The following is a 27,033-nucleotide window of genomic DNA, read 5'->3' on the forward strand; positions in this document are numbered from 1 at the left end:
CTCTGTAAAGTCACCCATTAGCCTCCTGTTCCAGTGAGAAGAAAAGCAGCCTGATGACCAGGATACTCCATTCCAGGCAACATTAATTTTTTTCTGAATAGCACCACACTTTCACAGAACTGCACCCAGTGCTCTAAATGTGGCCTAACTCATGTCTCGTACAGCTGTCTCAGCACTTATTTTCTATCCAGGGGATCTGCTGAGAATGTAGGAGAGGTAAATGGGTAATGGTCATTGAAACCTATCAAATATTGAAAAGCTGAGCTATAGTGGATGTGAAGAGGATATTTCTTACAGTGGGGCAGTTAGAACCAGAGGGCACAGATAGAGTGGATGTGGAGAGGATGTTTCCTACAGTGGTGGAATCTAAGACCAGAAGACACAGATGGAGTGGATGTGGGGAGGATGTTTCCTACAGTGGTGGAGTCTAAGACCAGAAGACACAGATGGTGTGGATGTGGGGAGGATGTTTCCTACAGTGGTGGAGTCTAAGACCAGAGGACACAGATGGAGTGGATGTGGGGAGGATGTTTCTTCCAGTGGGGGAGCATAGGGCACAGTCTCAGAATAGAGGAACATCCATTTAAAACAGATCTGTGGAGGCCAAATCATTGTGTATATTTACAGTGGTGGTTGATACATTCTTGATTAGTCATGGCATCGAAAGTTATGGGAAGAAGGCGGGAGAATGGGCTTGAGAGGGATAATAAATCAGCTATTTTGGAATGGTGGAGACTTGAATACTGGGCTGAATGACCTAATTCTTCTCCCATATTTTATGTTCTTATCGTCTTATGGATCAGTGTAGGGTCAGAGTAAAATGGGTACCATGAAGCCCATCTCTTGAGCTGAAAGACCTGTACTTTCCTGTAGTGATCCATGTTCATAATAGAGGCTTTGACCAGTGACCAATCCAGACATCAGAAGTTTAAGAGGAGGGGATTTCACCAAGGTCCACTGCCTGAGTAGAAAAGGAAGCAGTGGGTTGCTGCTACAGCATTATAAAGCTTTCTCTAGTGACCAATTCGGTTTGGGGTTGATTAGCAGGAGTAAATGAGAGGAAAGCAGGTCAATTGCAGCAGCGCTCATCTGAGAAGACAAAGTCAGAGTGGTGATCTTGAGGCTTCATCCCCTTGAGGCTTCAGCGAAGAAGGGCTTCAATCAGAATAGTAAAGAAAAGCTCAAGGCCATGTTTTTTCCTTCTCTTCTTTATATCTGCTCAGCTAGGACAGTAGAGATGTCAGGCAAGATAGTGGAATGGCCTTCTTGTGGGATGTGGGAAGCCAGGGAGACCTCCAGTGTCCCTAACCACTACAACTGTGAGAAGTGCATCCAGTTGCAGCTTCTAGCAAACCTCAGTTAAGGAGTTGGGGCTGGAACTGGATGAACACTGGATCATTTGGGAGGCTAAGGGGGTGATAGAAAGGACATAGAGAGAGGTAGTTACACCCAAGATTCAGGACACAGGAAACTGGGTGACAGTCAGGAAAGGGAAAGGGGTTAAGGAATTCCTGAGTACCCATATGGTTACCCCCTTCAGCAACAGGTATATCACTTTGAATACTGTTGGGGTGGGGGTTGACCTAACAGAAAAGTCACAGTGGGCCTGTCTCTGTGACTCAGAAGGGATGGAGGCAGATGAGGCACACTGTGGTGATAGTGGATTCAATAGTTGTATGAATGGACAGGAGGTTCTGTGGGCAAGAATGAGATTCCTGGATGGTATGTTGTCTGCTGGGTACCAGGGTCCAGGATATCTCAGTTGAGTCCTCAGCATTCCTAAGTGGGAGGGTGGACAGTCAGAGGTTGTGGTCCATATAGGTACCAATGACATGGGTAGGACGAGTGATGAGGTTCTGCAAAGGGAGTTTAGGAAGTTGGGTGCTAAGTTAAAGGACAGGACCTCCAGGGTTGTGATCTCAGGATTGCTACCCATGCCACGTGCTAGTGAGGCCAGAACTAGGAAGATTATAATACAGTTCAATACATGGCTAAGGAGTTGGTGTAGGAGGGAGAGCATAAGAATTTTGGATCATTGGTCTCTCTTCGAGGGAAGGTGGGAGCTGTCCAGAAGGATGGTTTGCACCTGAACTCGAGGGGGACTAATATCCTAGAGGGAAGGTTTGTTAATGCTGCACAGTGGGGTTTAAACTAGAGTTGCAGGGTGATGGGAACCAGAGCGCCGTAACAGTTAGTGGAGAAGTTGTGGAGACAAATGTTGGTAAGACCACAGACAAAGTTAGGAATCAAAGGTTGAGCATGGAGTGACTAGTGTCCTGAGCTGCCCATATTTCAATGCAAGAAGTATCGTAGGAAAGGCGGATGATAGTGCCAAAGGTGAGCTAGCTAGTTTACAAACAGAGGCAATGTGTAGTGAGGAGAGGCTGTTGATAGGGCAGAATTGCAGTCAAAAGAATAAGTTGCAACATAAAGGTCAGTAAAAATCAAAAAGGGTGAATACAGGACTGAAGGTGTTATATTTGAATGTGTGCAGTATACAGAATAAGGTGGATGAATTTGCAGCACAGTTACAGATGAGCAGGTATGATATTGTAGGCTGAAAAAGTTTACAGCTGAGAGCTTAATGTCCAAGGATACACATTGTATTGAAAGAACAGGCAGGATAGCAGAGGGGGGTGGCATTGTTCTGTTGGGGAAAACTGAAATCAAATTATTAGAAAGAGATGACATGGGGTCCATAAGAAATTGGAGCAAAATTAGGCCATTCAGCCCATCAAGTCTGCTCTGCCATTCCAACATGGCTGATCCCAGATCCCACTCAACCCCTTGCACCTGCCTTCTCATCATATCCTTTGATGTCCTGATCAATCAGGAAACGATCAGCTTCTGCCTTAAATATACACATGGAATTGCCCTGTACCACAGACTGTGGCAGAACATTCCACAGGTTTACTGCTCTCTGGTGAAGAAAATTCTTCCTTGCCTCTGTTCTAAAGGGTCGCCCCCTCAATTTTGAGGCTGTGCCATCTAGTTCTGAGTACCTCCATCATAGGAAACATCCTCTCCACATCCACTCTATCTAGTCCTTTCAACATTCTGAAGGTTTCAGGGAGATCCCCAGTGTTGAATCATTGTGGATAGAACTGATGAACTGCAAAGGTGTAAAAAGACCCTGATGGCAGTTGTATACAGACCCCCAAACAGTAGTAACGATGTGGTCTACAAATTACAATGCAAGATAGAAAATGTATGTCAAAGGGGCAATGTTACTTTGAGTTCTTTGAGGAGATGACCAGGCATATAGATGAGGGTAGTGTAGTGGATGTGATCTACATGGATTTTAGTAAGGCATTTGACAAGGTTCCACACGGTAGGCTTATTCAGAAAGTCAGAAGGCATGGAATCTAGGGAAGTTTGGCCAGGTGGATTCAGAATTGGCTTGCCTGCAGAAGGCAGAGGGTCGTGGTGGAGGGGAGTACTTTCAGATTGGAGAGTTGTGACTAGTGGTATCCCACAAGGATCTGTTCTGGGACCTCTACTTTCCATGATTTTTATTAACGACCTGGATGTGGAGGCAGAAGGGTGGGTTGGCAAGTTTGCAGAAGACACAATGGTTGGTGGTGTTGTAGATAGTGTAGAGGATTGTTGAAGATTGCAGAGAGACACTGATAGGATGCAGAAGTGGGCTGAGAAGTGGCAGATGGAGTTCAACCTGGAGAAGTGTGAGGTGGTACACTTTAGAAGGACAAACTCCAAGGCAGAGTACAAACTAAATGGCAGGATACTTGGTAATGTGGAGGAGCAGAGGGATCTGGGGGTACATGTCCATAGATCCCTGAAAGTTGCCTCACAGGTAGACAGGGTAGTTAAGAAAGCTTATGGGGTGTTAGCTTTCATAAGTCGAGGGATAGAGTTTAACAGTCACGAGGTAATGATGCAGCTCTATAAAACTCTGGTTAGGCCACACTTGGAGTACTGTGTCTAGTTCTGGTCGCCTCACTATAGGAAGGATGTGGAAGCATTGGAAAGGGGTACAGAGGAGATTTACCAGGATGCTGCCTGGTTTAGAGAGTATGGATTACGATCAGAGATTAAGGGAGCTAGGGCTTTACTCTTTGGAGAGGAGGATGAGGGGAGACATGATAGAGGTGTACAAGATATTAAGAGGAATAGATAGAGTGGATAGCCAGCGCCTCTTCCCAGGGCACCACTGCTCAGTACAAGAGGTCATGGCTTTAAGGTAAGGGGAGAGAAGTTCAAGGGGGACATTAGAGGAAGGTTTTTTATTCAGAGAGTGGTTGGTGTGTGGAATGCACGGCCTGAGTCAGTGGTGGAGGCAGATACACTAGTGAAGTTTAAGAGACTACTAGACAGGTATATGGAGGAACTTAAGGTGGGGGGTTATATGGGAGGCAGGGTTTGAGGCACAACATTGTGGGCTGAAGGGCCTGTAATGTGCTGTACTGTTCTATGTTCTATGTTACAATAGTCATGTGGAATTTCAATATGAAGGTAGATTGGGAAAATCAGGTTGGTGCTGGATTCCAGGAGGGGGAATTTCTAGAGTGCCTACGAGATGGCTTTTTTTGAGCAGCTCGTAGTTGAGCCCACTGGGGGGGGGGGGTCAGCTATTCTGGATTGAGTGTTGTGCAATGAACCAGAATAGATTAGAGAGCTTAAGGTAACAGAACCCTTAGGGGAAAGTGATCATAATATGATCAAGTTCATCCTGAAATTTGAGAAGGAAAGCTAAAGTCAGATGTATCAGTACTACAGTGGAGTAAAGGGAATTACTGAGGCATGAGTGAGGAGTTGGCCAGGATTGATTGGAAAAGAACACTGGCAGGGATGACGGCACAGCAGCAATGGCTGGAATTTCTGAAAGCAATTCAGAAGGCACAGGATATACACGTCCCAAAGAGGAAGAAGTATTCTAAAGGCAAGATGACACAACTGTGGCTAACTAAAGAAGTCACAGCCAACATAAAAGCCAAAGAGAGGGCATATAATAGAGCAAAAATTAGTAGGAAGTTATAGGATTGAAAAGCTTTTAAAAACCAACAGAAGACAACTAAGAAAGTCATTAAGAAGGTAAAGATGGAATACATAAGATAGTCAGCAATGTTATAGAGGATACCAAAAGTTTCTTCAGATACATAAAAGTGTAAAAGAGAGGCAAGAGTGTATATCAGACCACTGGAAAATGATGCTGGAGATGCAGTAAATGGGGGACAACAAAATGGTGGATAAACAGAATAAGTATTTTGCATCAGGCTTCACTGTGGAAGACACTAGCAGATTCCAGGGCTGAGAAAACCACTGACTTCAGCTTACTGCTGGTCAGAATTCAGTCAGCTCAGAAAGAGACCATGTTCAGCCCATCGTTTCTCCACAAGCTCTCTGAAGGTCCCCTTTCCACACTGTCCCACACTCCAATTTCTTCTACAAACACAAGTTTAGTGTATTGTCACATTCACCAGTATGGTGAGGTATAGGCACAATGAAAGCGGGTTTGTCCTGATCACACCTTGTGAATGAGAACATCCTCTCCCCTCTGGGTCCTCTCTGACCCCCTTCCCTTCTGAACACAACACGTGGGGGGGGAAACATCCTCTCCTCTACCAATCCCTTCCCTCTGTATCCTGTGAAATGCCATAACCCATGAGGAGAGGGTCCCTCTGCTCTAAGGTCTGCTTGTGAGACCCCTGCATCACAGGTCATGGCTGTGCAGCGGGTTAGTGCAATGCTATTACAACTTGTGGCATCATAGTTCAGACTTCAGTTCTGGCATCCACGGTAAGAAAGTATGCAAAGTACCTGTGTGTGTGTTGGTTTCCTCCGGGGCATTCCAGTTTTCTCCCAGAATCCAAAGACTTATCAGTTGGTATGTTAATTGGTCGATGTAAATTTTCCTGTGATCAAGCTAGTGTTGAATTGGTTGGTTTTTTGGGTGGCGCGGCTTGTTGGGCTGGAAGGACCTTTTCTGCACTGTATCTCCAAATAAAAATAAAAATGACATCAGTGGTTAGAAACCACTTGCCCTGAGATCAGAACTGGCTGTTAAACTTCTCCTTCTGGTGAGCTGTGTACAGGCATAAAAATTTCCCTCCCTTTTGTACAAAGCTGCCTTGTGTACTGTCCAGTGAATCTGCTCAGAACAGCAGCCAGTACAAAGCCTCATCCCCTCCCTGCTCTGAGGGTGGGGGGATGTTGGTGAATTGTTTGATAAGATCCCTTAGTGTGACATGGCTAAGTGATTGAAGCTCTGTCCCAGCAGGAACTACATGTTTGTGTTTTATGGAATGGGTGTCGGTCCCATTGTGAATTGTCATTGGTTCTTGTGGTGGGGGGGGGGGGCACCTTTATCTAATATGGCTGTAGAGGATAGAGTCTCATTTAAATCCATTTTCATGTTTGGTTGGGATAGTGACCTCCTGTCTAACTTCCCCCTTCCTCCTCCTCACTGCTCTATTCACATGTTCTCTGAGTTAAAACATTAGGACTGTGCATTTAAATTAAATTGACTGTTTAATGAAACTTAACACATTCATATTTTAATTGAAAGGAAGATGGCAGGGTTTCCTTTGTGCTAAAATTCAAGTTGTGCCAGAGTAAAGATTATGAATATTGATGCTTTATTCAGAGTTTTGTGAATGGAGGTTAGCTGTGAGGGAGGCCCATGGAACAGTGAGCGAGTGAGGAAGTGGGAACCAGGTGAGTGATGGTCCCTTTGGTGTCCTGCAGCGGGAGAAAGACAGACATTCACTCCAAACACCAGGCTTTGTTGGGGGAGTAGATTGAGGATGGAGATGGTGAGGAAGTGCTTTTCCCAGAGAGTTGTGAATTTGTGGAATTCTCTGCCCAGGGAAGAAGTGGAGGCTTCCTCATTAAATATGCATTCAGTGGCCACATATTAGGTATACCTGTTTGTTAATGCAAATATCTAAGCAACCAATCATATGTCAGCAACTCAATGAATAAAAGCATGCAGACATGGTCAAGAGGTTCAAACATCAGAATGGGGAAGAAATATGATCTAAGTGACTTTGACCGTGGAAAAGATCATTGGTGCCAGATAGGGTTGGTTTGAATATCTCAGAAATTGCTGTTCTCCTGGGATTTTCATGCATAAAAGGTCTCCAGAGTTCACAGAGAATGGTGCGGAAAACAAAAAAAAACATCCAGTGAGCAGCAGTTCTGTGGATGAAAACACCTTGTTAATGAGGAGAGGTCAGAGGAGAAAGGCCAGACTGGTTCAAGCTGACAGGAAGTGACAGTAACTCAAGTAACCACACGTTACAACAGTAGTGTGCAGAAGAGCACAACATATTGAACCTTGAAGTGATAGGCTACAGCAGCAGAAGACCACATTGGGTTGCACACCTGTATACATTGAGTGTAAAGGCACAGTTAGATTTTTGCATAATAATTGTTATGGGGAATAGGATGGAGGTGGAAATGAGTCCATGGCCAGATCAGCCATCATCTTATTGGCAGAGCAGGCTCAATGGGTCAAATGGCTGACTCTTGCTCATAGTTCTCCCATTCACTGCTTGCTCCCCATCACAAACACCACTCCCAGACTCTGCCGTTCTAACACCAGAGTATTACAGCCTCCCACTTTTGAGTTCAAGGGCCACAAAGTAATGTTGCAGCTCTATGAAACTCTGGTTAGACCACACTTGGAATATTGTGTTCAGTTCTGGTCACCTCATTATAAAAAGGATGTGGAAGCTTTAGAGAGGGTGCGGAAGTGATTTACCAGGATGCTGTCTGGATCAGAGAGCATGTCTTATGAGAACAGAAGGACAAGCTAGGGATTTTCTCTCTGGAGTGAAGGAGGGTGAGAGGTGACTTGATAGAGGTGTGCAAGATGATAGATTGAGCGGATAGCCAGAGATTTTTTTCCCCAGAGTGGAAATGTCTAATGTGAGGGGGCGTAATTTTAAGATGATTGGAGGACAGTATGGGGAGGGGGTGGGGGGGTTAAGATTTTAACATAGAGAATAGTGAGTGTGTACAACACACTGCCGAGGGTGGTGGTAGAGGCAGATACATTAGGAATATTTAAGAGATTGTCAGCAAGGCACATGGATAACAGAAAAATGGAGGTATGTTGGAAGGAAGGATTAAAGTGATCTTAGAGTAGGTTTAAAGTTTGGCACCATGTCATGGGTCAAAGAATGTTCTACATTCTGTGCCCTACACTCTCCACAAACAGCATCTCTCCAAACCTAACTCACACCACAAGCTGTTCACCTGTTACCCTCTGTGCTCGATGCACATAACTCCATCCAATAACTCTTTAAACTTCCTGAACAATCCCTCCTCCCACCCTCTCTAACCTCCAGCCTATAAACCCTCCCCTATAACCTCGCTGATATTAACCCCTCTAGTGTCGCCCCTCTATCCCTCTCTAACCTCTGACCTGATACTCCACACTCCTTTAGTTCTGGCTGGTTCATCACTCTTTCAAGCCATATTAAGTCACCTACAGATCTCCTTCCCTAGGGAATGTTGGTAAACAGTTTCAACATACTTCCCACCAACCCATTTCATGTGGTAGGTTGGTCTGGAGAGCAGATAGGATCCAGGGGAAGCAAATGGCCATAAGGCCATCAGTTATAGGAGCAGAATTGGGCCATTCTGAGGCTGTGCCCTCTGGTTATAGACTCTCACTCTAAAAGAAACATTTGTTCCATATCCATTCTGTCTAGGCATTTCAATATTTGATAGGTCTCAGTGAGATCCTCCAGCTCTCATTTTCTAAACTCCAGTGAGTACAGGCTCAGAGCCATCAACGTTCCTTACATGTTTACTGGTAATAAGGAATTTTTCTTCAGCATGCACTGGCTCTGCTTGTCTTTAACAACCACTGGCACCAAACTTTATGCTCAGTGATTTATTGCTACTTGTGAGATCTTGCTGAACACATTTGATTGCAAAAATCATTTTATGAATTTCAATGGTAGAAATGCTCTTCGTTCTATTGGGGTTCTAAAGCTACAGTCATACAGCAGTTCCAGGGAGCTCCACACCATGAGAGGAGCGGTACTAAGGGAGGCACCTTCTGACAATGTGGAGTTCCTCAGTACTGCCCCTCTGATAGTGTGGGGCTCCCTCAGTACTGCAGTAGGGTATCATGCTGGCTTACTGGTTGCTCTCCAGTTTTCTGGAGAGTGATTGTAAACCAGTTCCTTGTGTGCTGGGTGAAGAGGCTATTGATTCACTCACATGGAACAGGCCCTTCCAGCCCTTCAGCCACACCACCCAGCAACCAACAAATTTAGCACTACCCTAATCTCAGGATAATTTACAATGACTAATTAAACTATTATCTGGTATGTCTTTGGCGAGTGGGAGGAAATTGGAGCATCTGAAGGAACCCGCATTGTCATTGGGGAGAAGATACAGTCTCTTTACGTACAGCAATGGGAATTGAAACTGGGTCACTGGTGCTGTAAAATGTTACGCTAACTGCTACACTACTGGTTGCCGAGCTGGGACAATAAACAGGATTTAACTCTTAATTTTTACCAATTACCACTGTTTACAAATTATGTAAAACCACAGACAGGAACTTCTGCAGCTGTCATGCGGGAGTTGAACATGTTCTGTGTGTTCTTGTCACAATGTTCCCTGAAACCTCTTCGTACCTGCAGATTGTGGAACGGGACTCGAGGACACGCTGTCCATGGTGCTGAAGTGCCCTGCGTCTGGCTCTGTACTGGGGAACCTGGAAACTCTTCAAACCCTTTGCATCTTTCCAAAGTTAGATGACCAGAACAGAAACTAGTGATCCCAGTGTGGCCTAATAATATAACAATATAACAGAGTTGCATGCAAACAATTTTGCACAAGGTACCAGGTAGTATGGTGTTCAGCAGGAACTATTGTTCTTTGTTCTATTGAACTATTGTTCAGCAGGTTCCATTGTTTAAAAAGGGTTCTAAGAGTAAGCCTAGCAATTATAGGCCTGTCAGTTTGACGTCAGTGGTGGGTAAATTAATGGAAAGTATTCTTAGAGATGGTATGTATAATTAACTGGATAGACAGGGTCTGATTAGGAACCGTCAGCATGGATTTGTGCGTGGAAGGTCATGTTTGACAAATTTTATTGAATTTTTCGAAGAGGTTACAAGGAAAGTTGACGAGGGTAAAGCAGTGGATGTTGTCTATATGGACTTCAGTAAGGCCTTTGACAAGGTTCCGCATGGAAGGTTAGTTAGGAAGGTTCAATCTTTAGGTATTTATATTGAAGTAGTAAAATGGATTCAACAGTGGCTGGATGGGAGATGCCAGAGAGTAGTGGTGGATAACTGTTTGTCAGGTTGGAAGCTGGTGACTAGTGGTGTGCCTCAGAGATCTGTACTGGGTCTGATGCTGTTTGTCATTTACATTAATGATCTCGATGATGGGGTGGTAAATTGGGTTAGTAAGTATGCAGATGATACTAAGGTAGGTGGCGTTGTAGATAATGAAGTAGGTTTTCAAAGTTTGCAGAGAGATTTAGGCCAGTTAGAGGAGTGGGCTGAATGATGGCAGATGGAGTTTAATGCTGATAATTTTGGTAGGAATAATCCAAATAGGACATACATGGTAAACGGTAGGGCATTGAAGAATGCAATAGAACAGAGTGATCTAGGAATAATGGTGCATAGTTCCCTGAAGGTGGAATCTCATGTGGATAGGGTGGTGAAGAAACCTTTTGGTATGTTGGCCTTTATAAATCAGAGCATTGAGTATAGGAGTTGGGATGTAATGTTAAAATTGTACAAGGCATTGGTAAGGTCAAATTTGGAGTATTGTGTACAGTTCTGGTCACCGAATTATAGGAAAGATGTCAACAAAATAGAGAGAGTACAGAGGAGATTTACTAGAATGTTACCTGGGTTTCTGCACCTAAGTTACAGGGAAAGATTGAACAAGTTAGATCTTCATTCTTTGGAGCGTAGAAGGTTGAGAGGCGACTTGATAGAGGTATTTAAAATTATGAGGGGGATAGATAGAGTTGACTTGGATAGGCTTTTTCCATTGAGAGTAGGGGAGATTCAAACAAGAGGACATGAGTTGAGACTTAGGAGGCAAAAGTTTAAGGGTAACACGAGGGGGAATTTCTTTACTCAGAGAGTGGTAGCTGTGTGGAACGAGCTTCCAGTAGAAGTGGTAGTGGCAGGTTCGGTATTGTAATTTAAAGTAAAATTGGATAGGTATATGGACAGGAAAGGAATGGAGGGTTATGGGCTGAGTGCGGGTCAGTGGGACTAGGTGAGAGTAAGTGTTCGGCATGGACTAGAACGGCTGAGACGGCCAGTTTCCGTGCTGTAATTGTTATATGGTTATTATATCTTGGGGCATTAGAGTTCAGTTTTCAGTTCTGGCATTCTCTATAAGAAGATTTTGGACGTACTTACGTACTTCCTGTGTGCATGTGGGTTGCCTCCAGGTGCTCCAGTTTCTTCCCACAGTCCACAGACTTATCAGTTAGTAGGTTAGTTGGTCATTGTAAAAAGAATTAGGATATGGGTTGAAACATTGGGTTACTAGGTTGCATGGCTCAATGGGCTGGAAGGGCCAGTTCTTTGCTGTATCTTTAAATAAATAAGATGAAAAATAAGTAAATAGAAATTCAATGTGTAGGCGGTTAGACAGGTTGCACCTCTGTACAATAGTGTTTTTATGAACAGAAATCCGGCTCACATCTCTCCACACCACACACCATACACCAACATAACACTCACATCACTCCTCACCACACACCATACAACAATATAACACTCACATCACTCCACAGCACACACTGTACACCAATATAACACTCACATCACTCCACACCACACACCAATATAACACTCACATCACACACTGTACAACAACATAACACTCACATCACTCCACACCACACCATACAACAATATAACACTCACATCACTCCACACCAGACCCCAATATAACACTCACATCACTCCACACCACACACCAATATAACGCTCACATCACACACTGTACAACAACATAACACTCACATCACTCCACACAACACACCAATATAACTCACATCTCTCCACACAACACACCAATATAACTCACATCACTCCACACCAGACCCCAATATAACACTCACATCTCTCCACATCACACACTAATATAACACTCATCACTCCACACCACACACCGTACAACGATATAATGCACATCACTCCACACCACACACCGTACAACATAACACTCACATCACTCCACATCACTCCACACCACACACCAATATAACACTCACATCACACACTGTACAACAACATAACACTCACATCACTCCACACAACACACCAATATAACTCACATCTCTCCACACAACACACCAATATAACTCACATCACTCCACACCAGACCCCAATATAACACTCACATCACTCCACACCACACACCAATATAACGCTCACATCACACACTGTACAACAACATAACACTCACATCACTCCACACAACACACCAATATAACTCACATCTCTCCACACAACACACCAATATAACTCACATCACTCCACACCAGACCCCAATATAACACTCACATCTCTCCACATCACACACTAATATAACACTCATCACTCCACACCACACACCGTACAACGATATAATGCACATCACTCCACACCACACACCGTACAACAACATAACACTCACGTCTCTCCACACCACACACCAATATAACACTCACATTACTCCACACCACACACCGTACAACAATATAACGATGTATAAAGTAGCATCACACCATCAGGGTCAAAAGGTGAATCGGATCCATTCTGAAGGGCAGGCAGATGACAAGACATAATTGCAGCCAGCAATTATCAATGAGTATCAATGCATAAGGGATGGAAAATCTAAAAGCATAGCAAATACAGCAATCAGAGTGTTATATCTCAATGCAGGGGTTGCAAGAAACAAGGTGGATGAACTTCTTGTCTTATTACAGATCGTCAGGTATGATGTTGTGGCCATCATTGAACCAGGGCTGAAGGATGGTTGTAGTTGGGAACTGAATGTCCAATATTACACATTGTGTTGGAGGGATAGGAAGGTAGGCAGAGGGGTGGTCTGGGCGAAGAGGTGGATCAAGGTGTGGAAGAGTGGGTGGATCAAGGTGTGAAAGAGGAGGCAGATTGTAGAGAGTGACCGATACTGGGAGGTGATAGGTGGACTGCAGAATTAGAAGGAACACACTGTTGCAGAGAGTGCTAAAAGCAGAGTCTCTGACAGCATTTGGGAATTGTCCCGATGAGCACTTGAGTCACCCAGGCTCTGGACCTGTAAATGAAAGATACAATTCAGATGCATGGGTGCCCAGTGGTCAGCAGGGACATGGTGGGCCAAATGGCCTGTTCCAAGCTGTAGGATTCCAGAAATCTATGACTAAGAATCTCATTAAGTGCATTCCATTCCAACAGGTTCCTTCCATCTGATCCACTTGACGTTTGATGACTACGTACTCTATCTGCTGGAGTCTCTTCACTGCCAGGAGAGGGCCAATGAGCTGATGAGGTCCATGAAGGGAGAAGGTTGCGCAGGTAAAGGGAGAGAGTTTGTCCATTTCCTTCCCAGCCCAAGAGTAAAATCCTCAAGTTGAAATTGCCCGCAACACTCCTGTTTTGATCTGGTCTAGGTGATCACCCACACAATAATGAGTACACGAGTGTGGGCACGTTGTTTGGGTGGTTGGACAAGTTGAGAAGACCATTATGAAAGAATCTTGGATGCTTGGCAGGAAGTATTAGAAGTGTCACCAGATCTTTTTAAAAACATACATAAACTTCTGCTGGAAAATTCTGCCAAATTCTTGACCACACAGTTTATGAATGATGTCAAGCCTTCATGAGGGTACAGAGGAGATTTACTAGAACAGTCCTGGGGAAAGAGGGCTAGTCATGTAGAGAGACTGGAGGAAACCACAAATATAGGAGCAGAATTAGACCATTTGGCCTATTGAGTCCAGTCCACTATTCCATCATGGCTGATGTATTTTCCCTCTCAACCCCATTCTCCTGTCTTCTCTCTGTAAACTTTGATGTCCATAATAATTGAGAACCCATCAATGCCTGCTTTAAATGTAGCCTCACAATGCTGGAGGAACTCATGGATCAAGCAGTATCTTATAAAAGGTTCTGATGAAGGGTCTCAGCCCAAATGTCGAATCTTTATTCCCCTCCATAGATGTGCCTGACCCACTGAGTTCCTCCAGCATTTTGTGTGCGTAACTCTGGATCTCCAGAATCTCTTGTGTCTTCAAATATACCCAATGACTCGACCTCCACAGCCACCTGTGGCAATTAATTCCATTGATTCACCACCCTCTGGATAAAGAAGTTCCGCCTAATCTCTCTTCTGAAGGAGATAGTGATTCATTCTTAGAGCCAAGATGGTTCAGTTATCACTACAGCATATGGGAGTTGGCAGAGAGCAGTGAGGTTCAACATAACACATCTGGACTCAGTTTCTGCAGCTCAGAGTTGTTGAACTGGAATCTGAACTTTGAGGGACAGTGTGTTACCAATGGTGTAGGAATCAGCTCCATACCAGTTAGATCATGGTCACAAATAGGGTGTGACCATGAGTCAGGCAGGTGGTGCTTTGACTACAGGCAGGAATGAGGAATTGAAATCGGAATCAGGTTTAATATCACTAGCATGTCACAAAAAATCATGAAATGTGTTGTTTTGTGACAGCTGCACATTGCATTATATAATAATAAAGTACAAATTACAATAAGAAATATATAGTATATGTGTATCAATGAGATTACTGTAAGTAGTGCAAAAAGTGACTGAGGTAGTGCACGAGTTCACTGTCCATTCAGAAATCGGATGGTGGTGGGGAAGAAGCTGTTCCTGAATCATTAATTGTGTCTTTAGACTCCTGTACCTCCGTCTCCATGGCAGCAATGAGAAGAGGGTGATGGGGTGGGTGCTGCCTTTTGAAGGTGGGGAGGCGAGTGCTCATGATGGACCTGACTGAGGATTTGCAACTTTCTTCAGCTTTTTCTGATCCTGTGCTAGAAGGCGATGTAACCTGTTAGAATGCCCTTTACTGCCAGCATTTCAGGCCAAGACTCTTCACCAGGACTGAAAAGGAAAGGGGAAGAATCCAGAATAGGAAGGTGGGGGGGGGGGGGGGCAGGAGGACAAGCTAAAATGTGATTGATGAAGCCACATGGGTGGGGGAGGGGGGATGAAGTAAGAAGCTGGGCGGTGATGGGTAGAAAAGGCAAAGGGCTGCAGATGAAGGAATCTGACAGGAAAGGAGAGTGTAGACCATGTGAGAAAGGGAAGGCGGAGGGGGCACCAGGGGTTGATGAGAGGCATGTGAGGAGAAGAGGTAGGAGGCCAGAGTGGAGAATGTTAGAAGAGAGATGGAAGATGGTGAAAAATGACCAGAAGTTAGAGAAATCGATGTTGAAGGCTTCAGGTTGGAGCATACCCAGATGGAGTATGGTGTTGCTTCTACAACCTGAGAGTGGCCTCATCGTATCAGTAGCAGAGGCCGTGGATCCACATGTTGGAATGGGAATGGGAAATCAAATTGAAATAGGTGGCCAGTGGGAGATCACAGCCTGGCTATTTACCAGTTTAAAGTACTGTACTGTTTGTTTATCTTGTCGCTGTCTGTGACAGTTTAAATGTTTCACTACCATCGTGTTAGTTCAGCACTTTGTTCAGTTACCCAGTGTCCGCCATGAAGCCCATCACTGACATGCTCTTTCCTTCCATGTGTAGTGGGCCGGCAGGAGGAAGCATTGCCAAATGATCACAATCCCCCAACGCAATCCCCTCCGCCTTTCTCTCCGGATAAATCCGTCACAGCCGAGATCCAACCGACATCACCCACCAACAACCAGTCTCCGGAGTACACTGGAGTTACCACAGCAGGTGAGAGATTCCCCTGTCCACACAGACACCACAACTACTGCTCACTGAGTTAACAAGTGCAGAGGGGGAGACACAGACACAGAATGAACAGTTCACTGAGTTTTAGTAAGAATTGTACAGTACAGAGGAAAATAATAACTGTTAGGCCAAGAGGGCCGATATCTAAAAACTCTCCAAATACAATCTAATGTCATCACTGTGGCTTGAAAATAGTAACCCAGAACTAAATTAATATTGCTCCTTTAACAGCATCTATCTAAATCACTAATCTTCTTTCCTGGAACGTGGACTAAGGTACGCAGGGAGCATTGTCATCGCTGTGCTTCAATCAGGACTTGACAAGACTGAAGCAAAAGGAACAGAGTTAAAAAGTGTTACAAAGAAACTCTAATTGCCTAGAGCATATATGTCAAACTCAAGGCCCGCGGGCCAAATCCGGCACGTGGTGGAATTATCTTTGGCCCGCGAGATAATATCTAATTACTATTAAAGCTGGCCCCAGTAATCGAAGCGCCTATGGCGTATGATATGGCTAATGCTGAGTTTATTCAGGTACCAGGCTTTCAGGGTTTTTAGTGTTTATTCGGTAGTCTTGCTCAGCAGTCTTCTTCATAAGAAACGGAATTTGTAAAGTGAAACACTTTGTAGTTATAGCAGAGACTGAGACACATGAGAGCAGGCTGAAAAAACTGAGGCAACGAAAGCTGCGTTCGCACGCGTCCGACTGATCCAGCCCGCATGAAGCTGCATTTTGCTCAATCCGGCCCATGACCTAAATGAGTTTGACACCCCTGGCCTAGAGTGTGTGCACTCTCACACGTGAGATTGCTGACTTTTTCAGCTGCTCACTTGTGAAAACACCCAGGCTCTGCGGTTGTGACAGCCGAACCCTGAACAGAGGTGGCTGCACAGTGTGGGATGATCCATTCACAGGGTGGTGGGGAAGGTTGGAACAATAGGTGGGGGGCATTACAGTGGAGGGACCAGAGCACCCCAGGGTAGGGCAGTGGGGTCAGTTAGATCAGAGCCTCAGTTGGAAGGGTATCAGGAACAGAGGAAACATCATTAGGCCACTCAGTCCATTGGGCCTATTCTATCACAGCTGACCCCCCCTGCCCCTGCACCATTTCCCCGCCCTGTCCCTAGGAATGAGGCTGCTCCATACAGAATGAGTTCTCTCTGCCTCTATCCACCGCTGGTTCTACTCCAGATATTCACTTCTCCGAGCCTTATGGAGTGAGGGCACCCTCAGTTGGAGATCATCTCTGTGGTCCAGCTGAGATTCATTGACCATCACTGCTTGTGGGATCTTACTGTACACGGACTACTCCTGGCATATTCCCCCTTGTCCACCTGTTCTCCCAAGCTCCTTCCCCTGCTCCTCCCTCTGTCTGGGAGTTTCTGAGCTTGGAACTGGTCCATCTGTCATGTCACATGTGTCACACCTGTCTCAGGCATTGTGATGTGGGGAGGCATTCGTTGAAACACCTTGACCCCCAACATTTGATATCCAGAGGCATGAGATGTCATTAAAAAGATCTTCCCATTAAAATGCTTCTCTTTACACACTTATAAATGATTTACTTGTGTTAACAATGGAAATAGCAGTAGCAAAATATCATTAGAGCAGAATTCGGCCACTTGGCCCATTGTAGAGGCTTCCTGCCTGCTGTAGTGCAGTTTCCAGTGATGCGTACTCTCTGCTGCTCATAGAATAACATGAGTGCGTGTTGCTGGTTCTGTGCTTTGCCAGGAGCGGTGCAGTCCTACACATGGTCCCTGACGTACACCGTGACCACAGGAGCGGCTTCTCCCGACAGCACACAGCCACTGCCCTGCATGAGGAGTGACCACGTGGCTCCCACATCCACAACGCACAGGATGCCAGGGTACACGCACAGAGAGCAGCACGGGTAAGTCATATCACAACACTCACATTACTGCTTGTATGGCCACTGACTTCCCGATAACAGATTTCCTTAACATTCTTCAAGAGTGATCTGAAGTTTTGTGTAACATAACTACATACCACAGCAACTGACTGGCAAGTATTCCCTAACTGACACACTTCTGCACCTTCCCTACTAATGCACCTGTGCAACTGCTTCCTATTAACACACCAGTGGACCTGCTTCCTACTAATATACCTGTGTACCTTCCCTACTCATACACCTGTGCATTCGCTCCATATATCGATATACCTGTGCACTGGCTTCCTACCAACACACCTGTGCATCCTCACTTACTGACACACCTGTTCACCTGCCCTGCTCCATCTATTGACACATCTATTGCTCCATACATGGCTCCAGGATAACATCCCATGCACCAATAATCAGCAGGCCATGAGACTCTGGGATTTGGGCTATTTTTTGTAACTGCATGCTTTTCTGCTGTTGTAATTATCTGTGTTATATGTGCTGTGTATGACTGTTGGTATTGTGTATTACACCTTGAACCCAGAGGAACTTGATTTTGTTTGACTGCATCCATGTGTATAGTTGAATGACAATTAAACTTGAACTTGAACCTGCTTGCTATGAACAAACCTGTGCGCCCTCACTTACTGACACATCTGTACACCTGTTCCTCTACCAACACACCTGTGCAACTCTGCTACTGACACACCTATGCACTGCCCTAATTGATGTACCTGCTCACTTGCTCCCTACTGATACACCTGTGTGCCTCCCATACTAACACCTCTGTGTACATCCTCCCTCTACTGACACCAACTCTGTAACTTCTACTGATATACCTATTCACCTGCTCCATCTACTGACACACCTGTGTAGCTGCTTACACTACAAACACACCTGTGCACCTCACTGACTGATATACCTGTTCACCCCATCAGGGAGGAGGTACAGGAGGCAGAAGCATGCACTCATTGTTTTAGGAACAGATTCTTACCCTCTCTCATCTTCCTCTTTCATGCTATTTATTTGTTTGTTTGTTTTTGCATGTATTTACTTATTTATCTATTTGTTAATTTATATATTTATTGTAACTTCTACTAATTTTTATGTCTTCCACTGTACCGCTGCCATAAAACAACAAATTTCACCACCGTTGTCAGTCAAAATGAACCAGATTCTGATTCCTGAACGACACACCTGTATACCTCTCCACTTGCCTGCTTCCTCTGCTGGCAAAAATAACCCTTTTCACCCTTTTTTCCAAGCAGTAAAATATTTCTCCTATATATTTCCTCAACCCAGTACACTTCTATTATTTGCAATAAACTTTTCATGGAATCTTGTCAAATGAGTCTGGATTTCCTGTACATAGGACAGCACATCTGTGTGTGTCTCCTCCCTCTCTACACCTGTGTATGTCTCCTCCCCTCTGTCCACACACCTGTGCACTGCTCTAATGTTGTCACATCTGTGTAGGTCTCCTCTGTCAAAATACGTGTGTACCTATAAGACCATAAGATATAGGAGTAGAAGTAAGCCATTCAGCCCATGGAGTCTGCTCTGCCATTCAATCATGGGCTGATCCAATTCTTCCAGTCATCCCCACTCCCCTGCCTTCACCCCATACTCTTTGATGCGCTGGCTAATCAAGAACCTATCTATCTCTGCCTTAAATACATCCAATGACTTGGTCTCCACAGCTGCTTGTGGCAACAAATTCCACAGATTTACCACCCTCTGACTGAAATAATTTTCCTGCATCTCAGTTCTAAATGGACATCCTTCTATCCTGAAGTTGTATCTTCTTGTCCTAGACTCCCCTAAAATGGGAAATAACTTTGCCATATCTAATCTGTTCAGGCCTTTTAACATTCAGAATGTTTCTATGAGATCCCCCCTCATTCTCCTGAACTCCAGGGAATACAGCCCAAGAGCTGCCAGATGTTCCTCATATGGTAACCCTTTCTTTCCTGGAATCATTCTTGTGAATCTTCTCTGAACCCTCTCCAATGTCAGTATATCCTTTCTAAAACAAGGAGCACAAAACTGCACACAATACTTCAAGTGTGGTCTCACGAGATCCTTGTAGAGCCTCAGCATCACCTCCCTGCTCTTATATTCTATACCTCTAGAAATGAATGCCAACATTGCATTTACCTTCTTCACCATTGACTCAACCTGGAGGTTAACATTTAGAGTATCCTGCACAAGGACTCCCAAGTCCCTTTGCATCTCTGCATTTTGAATTCTCTCCCCTCTAAATAATAGTCTGCCCGTTTATTTCTTCCACCAAAGTGCATGACCATACACTCTCCTACACTGTATTTCACTTGCCACATTTTTGCCCATTCCCCTAAACTATCTAAGTCTCTCTGCAGGCTCTCTTTTTCCTCAACACTACCCGCTCCTCCATGTATCTTTGTATCATTGGCAAATTTAGCCACAAATCCAATAATATCACAGGCCAAATCATTCACATACATCATAAAAAGCAGCAGTGCCAACACCGACCCCTGTGGAACACCACTGGTAACCAGCAGCCAGCCAAAATAGGATCCCTGTATTCCCACTCTTTGTTTTCTGCTGACCAGCCAGTGCTCCACCCATGCTAGTAACTTCTCTGTAATTCCATAGGCTCTTATCTTGCTAAGCAGTCTCATGTGCAGCACCTTGTCAAAGGCCTTCAGAAAATCACTCATCTACTGCATCTCCTTTGTCTACCCTGCTTGTAATTTCCTCAAAGAATTGCATTAGGTTTGTCAGGCAGGATTTTCCTTTGAGGATACCAGGCTGGCTTTGGCCTATCTTGTCACGTGCCTCCGGGTATGCCATAATCTCATCCCTAACAGTCGATTCCAACAACTTCCCAACAACTGATGTCAGGCTAACAGGTCTATAGTTTACTTTCTGCTGCCTCCCACCCTTCTTAAATAGTGGAGTAACATTTACAATTTCCCAGTCATCTGGTACAACGCTAGAATCTATTGATTCTTGAAAGATCGTCGTTAATGCCTCCGCAAACTCTCCAGCTACTTCCTTCAGAACCCGAGGGTGCATTCCATCAGGTCTAGGAGACTTATTCGCCCTCAGACCATTAAGCTTCCTGAGCACCTTCTCAGTCAAAATTTTCACTACACATACTTCACTTCCCTGACACTCCTGAATGTCCAGTATACTGCAGACATCTTCCACTGTGAAGACTGATGCAAAATGCACATTCAGTTCCTCTGCCACCTCTGCATCTCTCATTACAATATCTCCAGTGTCATTTTGTATTGGTTCTATATCTACCCTCAACCCTTTTTTACCCTTTATATACTTAAAAAAGCTTTTAGTATCTTCTTTGACATTAATCGCCAGCTCCTTTTCATAATTCATCTTTTCCTTCCTAATGACCTTCTTAGTTTCCTTCTAAAATCTTCCCAATGCTTTATCTTCCAACTAGCTCTAGCTTCCTTGTATACCCTCTCTTTTGCTTTTCTTTTCAAATCTTTTTATTATTATTATTATTATTATTATTATTATTATTATTATTATTATTATTATTATTATTATTATTATTATTATTATCCAAAATAACAAGAGTACATTGAAGTAAGTAACACTTACAATGTCTCAAAGGGGAAAAAAAACAATGTTTTAAGGATTGAAAAATACGGTGACACAAAAAAAAAGAAAATTAAAAAACCCTACTAAAGCAAGGAAAAAGTGAGAAAAAAAAGAACCCATTAGGTGTTCAACCCCAGAGCCATGCGTCATACAAAAAGCTTCTAAAGATAAACATCAAACCACCAGCAAAAAAAAAAATATCAAAATTTACAATTATCTTGACTTATGGACTCCTTGTTTAATTGCCTGTTTTTGAATCAAATTATACATACAAGATATAATTTTTTTAATATTTCCTTTTTGAATTAAAATTTCTATTTCTTTAGATTTCGGCAATAACATTGTTTGACCTAGTTTTTCTCTTATGTAAGCCCTTAGTTGAAAGTAACAAAATAAAGTGTTATTTGATACTTTATATTTATTCTTTAATTGATCGAATGACATTAATATACCTCCTTCAAAACAATCTCCTATGTATTTAATCCCTTTTTGAAACCAATTATATAAAAGTTGATTGTCCATTGTAAAAGGAATAAGTCTATTTTGAATTAAAGATCTCTTTGCTAATAAAGATTTTTTTGTCTCATCATCAACATTTATCTTATTCCATAAATCAATCAAATGTTTTAATATAGGAGATTCTTTCTTTTCCCGTATCCATTTAGATTCCCATTTATATATAAAATCTTCTGGTACGTTTTCTCCTATTTCCCAAAAATGGGAAAGTGATTTGAATATTAAAATTGAAGAAACAAATTGGTCAAGACTATGTCTTGATAGTATGACAAATACAATAAATGTTCGGTTAAGATTAGTGCAATATAAATTTTTACATCAATTATATATTACACCACAAAAAATAAATAAATTAAATCCAAGTTTATCTGATCAGTGTTTCCGATGTAACCAAGAAACTGGTACATTTTTACATTCTACATGGTCTTGTTCTAAAATTCAACGTTTTTGGACAAATTTAAGACTTTTATTGGAACAAATTACGGGAATACAACTTCCTCATAATCCAATATTACTTTTACTAGGTGATATTGAAGGGACAAAACCGAAACTCAAACTAAATAAATATCAGAAAGAATTCATAAAAATTGCACTGGCTGTAGCCAAAAAGGCTATTGCAATTACTTGGAAATCAGTTACATATTTAAGTATAGATTGTTGGAAAAAAGAAATCTATGGCTGTATTCCATTAGAAAAAATTACTTATAATTTAAGAGATAAATATGAAACATTTTTGAAAATTTGGGGCCCTTATTTACAAAAGACAGGATTAAATATATAGGTGCTCTGAAGATGAAATAATTGGTTACTTGGGGAAAGAAATAAATATATATACTAAAGTTATTAAGAACTCCATGGAGCATGTGGAGACCTTCCAACAACCAGGCACTCTTTCTTTCTTTTTTTTCTTTCTTAATTTTTCTTTTTTTATATAGGGAAGTTAGGGGGGAGGGGTTAAGGGGAGGGGGGAAGGGATATATACTTTTTTTTTCCACACTTGTAATCATTTAAAAATGCAATTAAATAAAAATTTTTTAAAAATTTACAATTAGATCGTGGAGGAAATCTTATCAACTAACTCAAATGGTAGTAACGAGCAAATGAACCCCATCTTTTCTCAAAATCAAACATAGGTTCGAAGGTCTGACTTCTAATTTTCTCCAAACTAAGACATAACATCATTTGAGAGAACCATTGTGACAGAGTGGGAGCCGACATATCCTTCCACTTCAACAAAATGGCCCTCCTAGCTATCAATGAAACAAACGTAATAACATGTTGGTCAGACAAAGAAATACCACAGGTATTTTGAGGAATTATTCCAAAGAGCACAGTTAATTTGTTAGGGGTTGTAAATTAATTTTAAGTGTTTTAGAAATTGTAGAAAAAAACTGACTTCCAAAACTGTTCCAGTATAGAACAAGACCAAAACTTGTGTGTCAGTGTAGCTGTCTCAGTTTTACATCTATCACAATAACTACCAACATTAGGAAAGATTTTAGACAATCTCTCCTTTGTCAAATAGTAACGATGTACAATTTTAAATTGAATCAATGAATGACTAGCACAAATCGAAGAAGAGTTAACCAATTTCAAGATCCGCATCCAGTCCTCTGTCGTAAAAGTCAAATTAAGTTCCTTTTCCCAATCTTGTTTAATCTTAAAGAAAGGGCGCTTATCCCATTGTAATAATTAATTATAAATTCTTCCAATGGAACCCTTCATCAAAGGGTTCATACTCATAATAGTATGTAACAGGTTGGCATCTAATATGCAAGGAAAATTACTTAAATATTTTTGTAAGAAACATCTAACTTGAAGGTATTGTAAAAAGTGTGAATATGAAAGAGAGTGAATATCAACTAATTGTTCAAAAGACATCAGTCTATCTTCTTTAAATAGGTCCAAAAAAGAATTAATACCTTTATTTTTCCAAAATAAGAAAATTGGATCACTCAAAGAAGGCTTAAAAATAATTTTGATAAATTAAGCTACAAAGTTTAAATTTTTTAAGATTAAAAAAATTATGGAACTGGAGCCAAACTTGTAAAGAATACTTAATCACAGGGTATAAATTTAAATTAGCAACTTTAGCTAATTCTGTAGGTAGAGCAGCTCCCAATAACGAGGTTAAATAAAACTGTTTCACAGCTTTCAATTCCAAATCTACCCAAATTGGTCGGTTGTTCTTATCAACCCAGTGCAACCAAAAGGACATATATCGCACATTAATAGCCCAGTAATACATTCTTAAATTAGGCAAAGCAAGACCTCCGTCCTTTTTCAATTCATAAGATTTCTCTTTATGCTGGTGATTTACTGGTTTATATATCTAATCCCAAGGAATCGATCCCTGCCTTGCTAAAATTATTTAATGAATTTGGAGACTTTTCAGGATATAAAATTAATTTTAATAAAAGTGAACTGTTTCCTTTAAATGAATCTGTTTCTATATATGATAATACTCCTTTCAAAGTTATGGGTTCCTTTAGATATGTAGGTGTTATACTTACTAAAAAATATAAGGATCTTTATATAGCTAATTTTGTTCCCTTGGTAGATTCTATGAAGTATTTATTTAGCAGATGGAACCCACTTACGTTTTCACTTGCTGGCTGCATCCATATAGTCAAAATGATGATTTTACCAAAATTTTATATCTATTTCAGAATATCCTTGTTTTTTTGACTAAGAAGTTTTTTGATCGAATTGATTCTATTATCTCATCTTTTATTTGGAATGATAAGAGACCAAGAATTGGTAAATGTCTCTTTTGCTTTTACTTTGGCTCTGACTTCACTTGTCAGCCACTGTAATGTCCTTCTTCCTTTTGAAAATTTCTTCTTAATTGGAATATATCTGTCTTGCACTTCCCTCATTTTTCGCAGAAACTCCTGCCATTGCTGCTCTGCTGTCCTTCCTGCAAATGTCCCTTTCCAGTCAACTTTGGCCAGTTCCCCTCTCATGCCATTGTAATTTCCTTTATTCCACTGAAATACCGACACATTGGATTTCAATGTGAACTCGATCATATAGTGATCACTGTTCCCTAAGGGTTCCTTAGTCTTAAACTCTCTTATCACCTCCAGATCATTGCACAATACCCAATCCAGCACAGCCAATCCCCTACTGGGCTCAACAACAAGCTGTTTACAAAGCCATCCGTTAGACATTTTACAAATTCTCTCTCTTGAGGTCCAGTGCTGACCTGGCTTTCCCAATCCACTTCATGTTAAGATCCCCAACGATTATCATGACATTGCCTTTCTGACACACCTTTTCTATCTCCTGCTGTAATTTGTAATCCACATCCCAGCTGCTGTTTGGAGGCTTGTATACAACTGCCATTAGGGTCCTTTTACCCTTGCCATTTCTTAACTCAACCCATAGAGACCCTACACCTTCCAATCCTATGTCATCAATTTCCAATGATTTAATATTATTCCTTATACACAAAACCACACCACCCCCTTTGCCTACTAACCTATCTTTCCGATACACTGTATGTCCTTGGACGTTCAGCTCCCAATGCCAGCCCTCCTTTAGACAAGTTTCAGAGATGGCCACAACGTCAATCTGTAGCTGAATTTCAAGATCGTCTATTTTATTCCTTATGCTGCGTGCATTCAAATATAACACTTTCAGTCCAGTATTTGTTGCTTTCTGTTTTAACTGAGGCCCCAATGATCCAGGAATCTGAAGCCCTCTCCCCTACACCAGTCTCTCGGACATGCATTAATATGCCTGATCATGCTATTCTTGCACTCATTAGCATGTGGCACCAGCAGCAATCCTGAGATTACTACCCTGGAGGTGCTGCTTTTCAGCTTCCGACCCAACTCCCTGAATTCTCTCTTCAGGACCTCCTCCTTTCTTCTACCTATATCATTTTTGGTACTAACATGTACCAAGACTTCTGGCTGTTCACCCTCTCCCTTCAGAATACTCTGCACCCGCTCTGAGACATCCCGTACTCTGGCACCTGGGAGGCAACACACCATGCGGGTATCTCTATCAGGCTGATAGAACCTCCTGTCTGTTCCCCTCACCATGGAATCCCCTATGACTACCGCATTCCTCATCTTCTTCTCTCCCTTTTGCACCACGGAACCAGGTTCAGTGCCGGAGACCCGATCGCCATGGTCATCCTTTGTCAGGTCACCCCCTCAACAGCATCCAAAATGAGATAACGATTACTGAGGGGGATGGCCACAGGGGTGCTCTCTACTATCTGAGTTCTTTCCCTTGCTTCCCTGACCATCACCCACTTGTCTAACTCCTGCAACTTTGGGGTGACTAACTCCTTGTAGCTCCTCTCTATCTCCTGCTCACTTTCCCTAATAAGCTGTAGGTCATCAAGCCGCAGCTCCAGATCCCTAACATGGTCTTTCAGGAGCTGCATCTTGTACACCTGGTGCAGATGTGGCCATCTGGGAGATTGGAAGGATTCTCACATTTGACACCCAGAGCAAAACACTAACCCTACCGACATGCTCTCTATTCCTCAAAAAAATGCAAGGAAAATCCAAAAATGAAGTCCACCTACCCACTTACCTTGCCAAAGACTGCTTTCGCCGAAGCCTGAATGAGCAAAATCCTGTTGCTTCTACTTTCACCACTGGCCTACTTCTGACAATGGCCACTCCACTTATCCCTTCTGTACTTTTACTTAGTTCGTCGAGCTCAGTTTCTGCCGCTGATAGGCCCCACACAAGTATGTACCTTCTGCACATACTTACACACCTATGCACATGCTCTCTGCAGGTGCACCTGTGCACAGTGCCTAAGGTTGGTGCTGATACACAGGTGTTTTAGTACGTGGAACAGGTGCAGTGGGAGCATTTGACTTTGACAGAGGGAATATGTCTGTCAACATCTTCCTATATAGACCACAAGGTCAAGAGATATAGGAGCAGAATTAGGCAATTTGGCCCATTGAGCCTGCTCCTCCTTTCCAGCATGGATAATTTATTATCCTCTTCAAACCCATTCTCCTGCATTCTCCCTTTGACCTTTCACACCTCTATCTAGAACCCATGAACCTCCATTTTAAAAATATCCCAGAACACCCACAGGTAAAAATACCTGTGGCAGTGAATTCCACAGAT

At 42.7% G+C, this 27,033-nt stretch overlaps 1 protein-coding gene and 1 long non-coding RNA gene across 4 annotated transcripts in view; one reads left to right on the top strand and one right to left on the bottom strand.

Annotated features, from left to right (window-relative positions):
- The window catches only part of rfx4 (regulatory factor X, 4), a 128,126-nt gene that overhangs the window by 68,835 nt on the left and 32,258 nt on the right, over positions 1-27,033 (top strand). For all 3 annotated transcript variants that reach the window (XM_073059807.1, XM_073059806.1, XM_073059808.1), the window contains 3 exons: positions 13,407-13,526; positions 15,729-15,881; positions 17,635-17,794. In XM_073059807.1, the coding sequence (XP_072915908.1) occupies positions 13,407-13,526; positions 15,729-15,881; positions 17,635-17,794 (433 nt within the window). The remainder of the gene's footprint in view (positions 1-13,406; positions 13,527-15,728; positions 15,882-17,634; positions 17,795-27,033) is intronic.
- LOC140735006 (uncharacterized) overlaps positions 1-27,033 on the bottom strand; it is a 133,023-nt gene that overhangs the window by 30,093 nt on the left and 75,897 nt on the right. Inside the window, exon 7 of the long non-coding RNA XR_012100655.1 lies at positions 5,779-5,949. This is a non-coding gene — a long non-coding RNA (uncharacterized lncRNA). The remainder of the gene's footprint in view (positions 1-5,778; positions 5,950-27,033) is intronic.

The sequence above is a fragment of the Hemitrygon akajei genome, chromosome 10 (genome assembly GCF_048418815.1).
Source record: "Hemitrygon akajei chromosome 10, sHemAka1.3, whole genome shotgun sequence".
NCBI lineage: Eukaryota > Metazoa > Chordata > Chondrichthyes > Myliobatiformes > Dasyatidae > Hemitrygon > Hemitrygon akajei.